The sequence below is a fragment of the Morone saxatilis genome, unplaced genomic scaffold (genome assembly GCF_004916995.1).
Source record: "Morone saxatilis isolate NCDOM2014 unplaced genomic scaffold, NCSU_SB_2.0 Contig2, whole genome shotgun sequence".
Taxonomy (NCBI): Eukaryota; Metazoa; Chordata; class Actinopteri; family Moronidae; genus Morone; species Morone saxatilis.
Window position 1 is genome coordinate 14,891,307 of NW_023339762.1, and position 10,069 is coordinate 14,901,375.

Consider the following 10,069-nt stretch of genomic DNA (forward strand, 5'->3'; position numbering starts at 1 on the left):
GAGTGAAAAACAACAACTTTCGTTACGATTAGCAGATTCAATTCCAACTATGATACTACTCTACTTTAACCGGTAACGTAAATATACATTATGAATTTATTATTAAACTTTTGGCGGCGCTTGCTTTGCCTGACAGGCGATTTGAAGGGCGTTAATTTTTTTCACAATCCAGTAAAACGCATCAGTACAAGAAGCTCATTTAATGTTAAATCTCACCGTAAACACAATTTACCTTTTCTAATACCTGACTTATGTTATGAGAATAAAATATAAATCCGTTATTTAAAGAAAGTTTCAGTTCCGTTGCACCGGAAGAGACCCTCGCAGCCGAGTTCAAAGGTCACCAAAGTTGGTTAACGTAACGTTAAGCTAGCAGCTGGAGAAGCTAGCCTCAAACACTATAAAAATGTCAACTTCCGAAGAAGACACAGAGCTGGCTATCCCGTGTGTGCTCATCACGAGCTGCGACAGTGGTTTTAAAGAGGAAGAGCTGATTAAACGTGAGTTCAGCAAAGCTTACGCGCATGATTTGGCTAACAGGCTAACGTTAAGGAAAGCTAACGCAGTCTCCGCGTTAACACTCACCTGTGTGATGCGAATACAGGTGGATAACCATTTGTCTCAGACTAACAAGTGAGCAGAGAGGTTATTTCTTTGTGGGGCTTTTTATAAAAACAGCAGTGGTACGGCTGAAGGGGGTCACTTACATATTATTCCTACAGGTTGGCGGCGACTGCAATGAAAGCAAGCTGAGCAACTTCGCCTCTTGTTTGTATGTGCGATTTATGTCAAATGTGTTTTTGCCTCAGAGATCCTCAGCCCGACGACCATGCCCGAGCCGATCAAGAGAGACGAATCAGTCGCCTGGTATCCGTGGACCATCAATAACAAATACTATACAGCAGACGTGCGGCTATGTGTTGTACCAAGCACTTTTCAAATGTCATCGGAGATTGCCCAGTCCATGCAGGCTTTCATCGCTTATTTTGACAGTACAGTGGTACGTGACTTAGCTGTTGTTAGAAACTCTCGACAGTGTGTCCTGTGATACATGTTTAACGCTCATTATGTGTGCATGGTGTTGACAGAAGGATGGTTTGGAAAAGCTTCATCCTTGGATATCAGTGGTGGAGGATCTTGCTCCAGAGGTGCTGATTCTGGTGTGTGACAGAGTGTGTGAAAATGGTTAGTTCTCCAGCTCTGTATGAAAGCAGAAAATACCCAAACACAATTTTACGGCGTACCATGTGGCATCTGAACTTTCATTTGCTTTGTAGGGGTCACCAGACACGAAGCACAGCAGTGGTGTTTGGCTCATGCCTTTGAGCTGGTGGAGCTCAATCCACAGGAGTTGCCTGATGAGGATGGTGAGATTTACAGAAACGCACACGTTTATATTTTTATTGTCCATGTTGTGCTGATTGTTGAACTCTCATTTGCACTTTCTTTGTTGCCTTTACCAGATGACTTTCCAGAGTCCACGGGAGTAAAGCGAATTGTCCAGGCTCTCAATGCCAATGTGTGGTCCAGTGTGGAGATGAAGGATGGTGAGCTGACACCAATACAGCTGACCTATTGCACTTTCTCCTGACTGTCTAATTCACCTCTGTCTGTGTATGGTATGTGACTGGTTATATCTCTGATAGGCCACAATCAGGGCTTTGGTCTGATGAGTAGTTTGGTGGCCTCCAGACACAACAACCCACACCCACACAACTGTCAAGATCCTCCAGTAAGTGGCATTTTTGTGTAACCATTTTCTTTTACATGTATAATTGTCTATTTTTATTTAAATGGGGTTTTAAATCTCTCAGTTTCGAGGAGGCATGGCTAACCCTAGCAACTTTTCTCTGTCAGTCTTCCAGCTTGCCAGTAGAGGGCTCACTTGTTAGTGAGGAGGCCAACCATACAGAAAGTAGCACAAACACAGATGCACAAGGGGACACAGTAGTTGGTAAGTGAACAACTCCTGATAAAATCTGTTCATGACTGATTTTGATCTTGCTCATGCATTTTCTGCAGTATGTTCACTCAAAACATGGACATCTTGATGATATGGAATTACATGTAAAGTTATTAATATTCACACGTGTTGATTTTCTCAGATGCAATGACGGATTTGGACATACAGGAACTGGCTAATCTCACGGCTGGAGATGCAGACGTGGATAACTTTGAACGTCTTTTTACCAAATTAAAAGAGATGAAAGGTAAATGAGAGTGGAAAAGCAAAAGCCCATCTTTGTTTGCATAAACAGCCTATGTTGGCCCTTTTTTTTTAAAACATACAGGCTTTTTTGGTGTGTTTAAACCTTGCTCTGATTGTTTGTTTCAACCTGCAGACAAAGCTTCTTCATTACCTCATGAGCAGAGAAAGGTTCATGCAGAGAAGGTAAGCAACTGCATTCACCCCTGAGTATAAGACACCAAGACTCTGAGCTGTTTGCGTTCATATTCAGTGTGTCCTGGTTATATAAAATAGGAATCATCTACCAAGAGATAGTTTTGAACAGTGTAATAGTATCTTTACAATCTCACACCATTTTCAAACTAGCCAGTCCATGCCTTAATAAGTGATATGACAATTGTTTTGGAGCAATAGCAGGTTCCAGCTGGGTTTCAGTGTGAACCCTCAACTAGCTCAATGAGTTGTCTAGGTGAACATGTTTATGTAAACCCCAGTCTCAAGTATTTACACAAAATTTTCTTTCTAGGTAGCAAAAGCGTTTTGGATGGCCATCGGTGGCGATGACGACGAGATAGACGGCTTATCATCGGGTGAGGAAAGCTAAAAGTGGCTACATATGAATCAGTCTCTTTAACCCTGATCCTCCTCCTTTCCTGGGGCTCCCACAAGATCCAGCGCCCTTTGACTTGCTTCTTGCACCTGGAAAGTGGAGATGCTTACAGATGGTACTGTAGGCATAGTCATGTTTAGAAACTTTTGATTCTTAAAATGAAATGAACGCAATACTGGTGTATAGTGAGAATCAGTTGGATATCTTGTCTGGCGAGAGAAGAGAGCCAAAGGATGGCCCTGACCCTTCTCCCCTGGGTCCCTCGCTATGCTTAAGCCCTGAGTGTACCTCAACAAATAATGGCGATGCAGGAGGAAAACAAAATAAAATTGTGGTCTTTGATTTATGTATACGTCCTGTAGGTACTGTTGTCACATATATTTGCAAGTGACACAATGTGCCTTTTCCTTAGAATTGTAAGACATTTGATGTACCTTCTGTCGAATCAACATAAAGAGTTGTGATTTTAAATGTTTTGCTTTTTAGTGTGGCCTTTTTACTGTGAACACGACTGTTGCACTACATGGTTACAGCTCATCTCATTCCTGAAGAGAAACAAGGAAGGAAGGAACATCTGTGTGCTGCAGTGGAGTACCTCTCCAATAAATAAAACATTCAGTCGAGGTGCATTATTGGACAGCATTCACCTCTAACAGATCACAATGGTAGCGTATTCGTATACAGTGGATTCTATTTTTCTAATTACTGTGTATTAACAAGCCATGGTTTAAAAAAAAAACATTGACATACAATTTATTTTACTCAGTTGCAATTTATTAAATTTTCACAGATAACAAAACAATGGTCATTGAGAACAAATATTAGGCTACATGAAAAACCATGTACATAAGACTTGGAAGAGAAAACCACCAACTAAGAATATCGAGGAACACAAGTACTGATACAGATCTACCAACTACCTAACGCACTTTAGTACACAGTATTTCAGTTTAACACCATCTAACTGGATTACATGGTGCCCCAGTCTTATGTACTGTAAGTAAGTGCAGGATAAACATGGTGGCTTCATAGATGACCAAGGACAGCGAGCATATTACACAGGCCATATATTGCAGCAATGTACATGTAATATACAGTATTTACTGGACAAGCAAACTACCACTAGAACTAAAGCTTTACACTGATCAACACATTAAGTTGGAAGTGCATCATTTACCCACAAGGAGCATAATGTACTATTGGCTAACAGTTGGTAATATGTGAAAAGACCTGCATTTATGTTTTCACTCTACATGCCTTCGATGGATGAACCACAGCCAAAGTTGCTGCTAGTGACTACCCTTCACACTGAAGTCACACTGTGCCTAAACTCAACCAGTCCACCAAGATCACTCATATTGTATGTCATACTCTACGTCCCTATTATGAAATACCAGTATTCCTATGTGTCACACTTGAGAACCAGTTGACCTGGGTTAGAACAGTCTGCGTTTAAGTTTGGGTCAATTAAAGCAAAGTCCTTGTGTGAATCTACTCATGCCAGGGGTCAGTCAGGTCCACTGTTTCAAGCAATTCATGACTACAAGAAATAACAAGCTATAAATATTTATGTACAATCATATTGAGGCATTAAAAAAAATATATTCCCATGCAAGACAGTATGCAAAAATAACTTATAAAATGTCTCTTTCACTGAGCAAAATAGTTTTCATACAAGGGTTCTTTTCAAGAAACAATGGTGCTAATGTCTATATTTTCTTTAAAATAGATAAAATACCAATTACATGATTTATCAGATAACTGTCACTCATTAATATAGATCAATCAATATGGGCTAAGTACCTTGTACTTAATATTCATTAAATATATTCTATTTAATCACTATTCAAAGTTACATTTTCATGTTAATTTATGGTTCAATTAATATATAAGCTTCCAAATTCAGCAATTACAAAGAGTGGTACTAGGACACTGAAACACCAGTGATGATAGCGTATTCATAATTTTTGGTAATTCATAGAATCAAAAATGTTTTGAAACATGTAAAAGGTGACCATAATGAAACTGTACCACAACTTCAATGTAGGAGACAAACAAAGTAAATCTCCTTTATACAAAAAAAAAATGTTACAACACTAAGCATATACATGACATCCGAGTGAATAATGAAAATGTGGTTAGTCTTTTGAAACCTATTGTATTGCAAATACCCTGTGGCTGCCCGTTGAACACATGAAAACAAAACAATGTACAATTCCTAAAATAACCATCAAATGTAGACACTAAATGGTACTAAGGAAAGTGCTATATAATATACGTGAGGTGAAATGTGAGACTGCGAGGAAGGAGGGTGATTCGTTAATTTAATGAATGAATGTCTTTCATTGTTATCACTGAGGGACGCTTGAGTTTTCCTATGTGGTTTGTGTATAAGTGTGTGGATGGGGAGGGAGGGTCTCTGGGAAGCATGTGCTGCTCCTATGACACACTGGAGCAGTGGATGCTGGGAGAGCCCATCTGTGTGAGGACCTTGTCCAGCCACTGCAAAGGGCCATTGAGATGCAGCTCTATCCAGCAGGGGGTGCTGGTCACTGTCTGACGTCTGCAGTGTACAGAGAAGGACACAGTTTGATATTACTGATAGCTTTTTACACTACATCACAGTATTGTCATTTGAAGTCACAAAGACACGTCATCGTTACTGAAACTTCATTACAGTCAATTCAAAGGTACAGTCAACTCAGTATTTCCTGACTGACACTGGCGCCAACTGTACGGGCTATTTCTGAAGTCATTCAAGTTTCTATCAGAGATGTTTTTCTCTGAGATGTTTGGTGCCAGAAATTTAACACGCGCCACTCAAAGACCAGTGGGAATCCCCCTTGCAAAGGGTGACTGAAATGTGTTCACCTCCCACTCCATGTCCCCTGCATTCTTCCTGTTACTCAACCCTCTCTTGCCGACTCACAGCTGCACCCTCCCCCCCATCACCCTCTTTTTTCCTTTCCAAGTCTGCTACCATCTGTGCAAATCACCCTTCATTTTTTTTCAACCCAAAACCTAATTCAATTATCCTGACCATAAACATGACGTCCCTCTAGCATTTTCTTCTTAGATTTGGGGCAAACAGCAGACTCAAGGAAAAACAAAAATAGTGATGACTAACCCTTAAAAAAGTTCTTTTAACTGCTCACTTTACACAACCTGTGTGTTAGAGGCAGGTACTTTATTCAACTTTGGAAACAAACAGCTAGTTGAATACTTAACTATGGATGGCTTTTTTACACAAACAAGAAGTGAGAAGGAAAAGGTACACAGAGTGTCTGGTCTTGGCTGTGAATGGCTTTATGTGCTGTTGTATCTGCAGAATGATGTTCTACCAAGAAAGTAGCCCTGAGCAGAGAAGGGAAGGTTCATAGTTGGGCCCAGTTCAGACCCCCATCATTTCTCAGACCTGACAGCCTCCCTCAACATTCACGAGAGAATAAAGGAAAATAATCAATGTGACAGAAAGAAGCCATAGTTTACTTGTTGAATCAGTTAAATGTTACTTTTCAAGGTTTTTGGCCTCTGTTAAAAGTCTAGACTCTGCCAGTCAAATTCTATATGTTGGTATTTTTGGTGGAATCTCAAGAAATAATTTTACCTTTAACTGAACTGCGAAATGCTGCTACATTACCTCCATTTGAATCAAATATGGCCTCTTTACCAAACAGCATATTATACATTTGTCTGAGCAACGTATACCAGCACTTGAATTATTTGATTATTATGACTTCTCCAATGTCTTATACCCTTTTGTTATAGATGCATACATATTCAGTGAATAACACATAAATGTCCGGAACAAACATTACGCATTCATACAATCTTATTAAGCATCTTACCTGTACTCAGCTCCCCAACCCTTGACAAAACTCATGCGAATGGTACACATTCTGGTGAGTTGGTAGACCGCCTCAAAGCCCTGGTTGACTGACTGGGCCAGCAGAGCAGCAAACTCCTGGTTGTTGAAGATCTTCAAGTTGCAGCCTGCAAAATAAAGATTTATTATCAGGCTTACTAGCGCTGAGATGTCAATGTCAGTGTCAATGGGTTATTAGAACACAGTAATGCTCCGGTTATTTTGCCTCTCATGGCTTTCTGTGTTTGTGTGTATCCTCTCATGCTGACCTGGCGGTATTTTGCAGACAGTGGCAGGATGCCAGCCATAGCGCTGGTTGCAGTTGGGACTCTGGACAAAGATGGCACTGTCGCTGAGACACTCTGCAAACACCTCGCCCCCAATGTAGTACAACCTCACGCCCCGTCCTGGAAAGGGAAGAGAGAAGATTTGCGCTCAACTCACAGCTACCTGCTGACTATGTCAAGCACACATATAAAAGGCAACTTAGATGAGAGCTTATGTGGTCCCTATTAAATAAAATGAGTACCTATGTGTCTGCGTGTGAGCTCTACTGCTGAGTTGCGGTTAACGTTGGACAGCAAGCCCAGACAGAAGCGTTCAGAGTTGGAGGGGTCTGTGAATCCGTCTACTGTGAGGGAGGGCTGGGAGGCATGGAAAGTCTCTCCTACACGTTGGTTCAGCTCATAGTAGGAGATGGAGCACCAGAAGGCAGACTCGCAGTACGTCACAGGTTGTAAGTCTGTTGCGGGTTAGATGGAGAGGAGACATTAACAGAAAAACAAGCTTCAGTTAGGTCCGTAAAGAAAGAACAGGTGACCTGCTTTGTAGTCGAACAGCCATTTGATTGTGAAGATGCACACTACTGATAAAGTTTCCCTTTGATTTCTCTTCAAGAGCTCTTTCCCACGACCCTCATGGCCCCAGCCAGGAATGGCCAAGACGTGACGTACTTATTATTTTTTTTAACAATGACCTCCTGGTGGCTTTCCACATAGATTGAATAACCTGGCAACCGGATATTATTATTATTGCATTACCTTGAGGTTTCTGTCGCTGGCTTTTCCACAGATGAGGACAGACCATAGACAAAGACTCCATTCATACCATATTTACTCTGTTACTGCCCTGAGGCTATGCCTCCCAGACGTAGTCCACTGCCCCTCTATTGCTCATCTGTCTCTCTCACACACACACACACGCACACACACACATACACACAAACACTTACCCCTAAAAATATATTCTAATATGCTAGTCGGTGGATTTCCTATGTACAGCATCATCACTAAGATGTTGGCTATTTTTGGTTTACTGAGTTGTTTTGACTTGTTGTCACTATGGTACAATCATCAGGTAGGGATGGGTCCATTGTTGCGGGATGATTCAGAATGAATGGTCTCTACAGCTGGTCCTACATGTATGCTCTTACTGTATACATGTGCCTTAGACTTGAAGGTGCACATTCAGTACCAGTAACAGGACAGTACAACTACAACATTTTACCAACTCTGTTTATTTTGACATTTCAATTAATGTACCAGTATTTAACTGTTACTGACAGTAACAGTTTAGGCTTTAGTGGTTTAGCTAAAGAGCTTGGAGTTTGTGTTGTTTAGTTTGAGTAACCAATGCAGAATTATAGCCCAATGACAACTGAGCAAGTTAAATTTCAAACCCTTTTGATACTTGCAAAACTCTGAATGTCCAAATCCACTAATAGTTTAGCAAAAAGGAGGAACTTTGAACTTTGGGTGCTTGAAATAAACAAAGGAGAGCTGTTGTTTGTGTGTGTGTGTTTGAGAGCGCTAGATGATTGCTAGGCTACGTAGCCTACAATACCTGTACTGGGAAGATGAATACTTTTGTGTTGAAAGGGATGGACCACTATTCTCAGAGCAACCCATAAGCACCGGCTGCAGGCCAAATAGCAGACTACTCATTCAAGTCCAGCTGGTGACATTTATACACAGAACAAATGCAGTATTAAGTTACTGCTAACGAAAACCAAACATTTTCTAGTGCTGCAGCTTCACATTAAAAACATTTAACTGGCAAAACACAAGTTGACTTTTATAAGGAATTTGGGTAGTCAGAAAATGCAATGTCTGTCAGTGAGCTTGACACTGACTGCTATCATTCATCAAAAATGTGTCTACAAAACAATGGTTACTTTTGGCATTTTTTGACAGTGAGTTTGAAGTATTGCAGAGAGTAATGGAACAAGAAGTGGCAGCCAGTTAGATGAAGAGTGGCAGGCAACTGGCTGCAGCTGCGGCACCTTCAACTTCTCAGCAAGGTAACATTAACCAACTACCTTTGCTTTCATCCTGTGTGCAGCATAAAATCAGATCATGGTTGCTCAAAGAATGATAGAAAAGGCAGATTATTTCCTGACTACTTTATTAAAACAACAATAGTTTGTTCTGCTGTATATCTAGTCACCATTATGGATTCCCCTGATTTTTAGGAATCTGTTCACACGGATACAGAGTAATTAAAATGTAATGAATTTGGTAAGAAAGTGAAAATATTACATTTATATATATATATGATTGAACGCGGGTGATTCGCAGAGAGTCATTAATGGACTAAAGCAAAGTAGGCAGCCATTATATAGTATCCGAGTGTGCAAAAAACAACCGAAGAATTAGGCAGACAACTGCTGCCAGCCTACCGGCACCCATCCTCTTCTAAACTACTTTCCACGAACAGCTAGTGTAAAAACTACTAACCAATCGTGACGGATGATTTACGGTCTTTTAATCCTGTGGTCAGCTATGAAAGATATACCAGATGGAAACGATGATCCTCAGAATGGTCTGCTCAAGCAACTTCGACCTCAGGAACACCTGTACTCCCCAAGCGGCAGACTAATCTTCCATAGACTTACTTTATATCAAATCATTCCCACAAACACACACAAATATGTCAGTATCTTCTGTCCTGCTGCTTAATTCAATTGTTCATCCACTCTCATATCCTTTCACCCATCTAACGCGACTAACCTGACGAGAATTCTACGGAAACCACACCTGCTATAACGCATGGATTATAATCATGTTATGTACAGTTATACAGAGTACATTGCAACTACAAATGCTATACCTTCGAATCTCCTGGTAAGGAAAGTCTAGAAACAACTTGCACTTACAACTAAACATTAACTAAACTACCCTGCAATATATTTTTTTTTCCATTTTTGGAAACTAAATCGTTTTTAAAAATATAAAAAATTAAATCTTGATCTTAATGCGAACTGCTACAGTAAAGACTATATACTATAACCCTCCAATATATAATATATATATATTAATATATACCTCCAGTATATATAATAGTACTGAAGTAATTACCATTTGGTTGCAAAAAGGGCCATGGTTGATTAAGCCATTATTATACCTTC

The 10,069-nt window shown here is 40.3% G+C and overlaps 2 protein-coding genes across 2 annotated transcripts in view; one reads left to right on the top strand and one right to left on the bottom strand.

The window, feature by feature from the left end:
• Positions 1 to 312: 312 nt before the first annotated feature.
• On the top strand, positions 313 to 3,273 carry aagab (alpha and gamma adaptin binding protein). The gene is made up of 10 exons (XM_035665838.1): positions 313 to 500; positions 810 to 1,000; positions 1,089 to 1,185; positions 1,278 to 1,367; positions 1,464 to 1,547; positions 1,647 to 1,732; positions 1,858 to 1,954; positions 2,106 to 2,210; positions 2,343 to 2,392; positions 2,715 to 3,273. The coding sequence occupies exons 1-10, from the start codon at positions 407 to 409 to the stop codon at positions 2,790 to 2,792; spliced, it is 972 nt and encodes a 323-aa protein (XP_035521731.1). The 5' UTR covers positions 313 to 406; the 3' UTR covers positions 2,793 to 3,273.
• Positions 3,274 to 3,556: 283 nt separating this feature from the next.
• Positions 3,557 to 10,069, bottom strand: part of smad3b (SMAD family member 3b) — a 12,606-nt gene continuing 6,093 nt past the window's right edge. Inside the window, exons 6-9 of the mRNA XM_035664871.1 lie at positions 7,193 to 7,405; positions 6,933 to 7,070; positions 6,647 to 6,791; positions 3,557 to 5,361 (exon numbers count right to left, since the gene is read on the bottom strand). Coding sequence (XP_035520764.1) covers positions 5,238 to 5,361; positions 6,647 to 6,791; positions 6,933 to 7,070; positions 7,193 to 7,405 — 620 coding nt within the window. The 3' untranslated portion in view covers positions 3,557 to 5,237. The remainder of the gene's footprint in view (positions 5,362 to 6,646; positions 6,792 to 6,932; positions 7,071 to 7,192; positions 7,406 to 10,069) is intronic.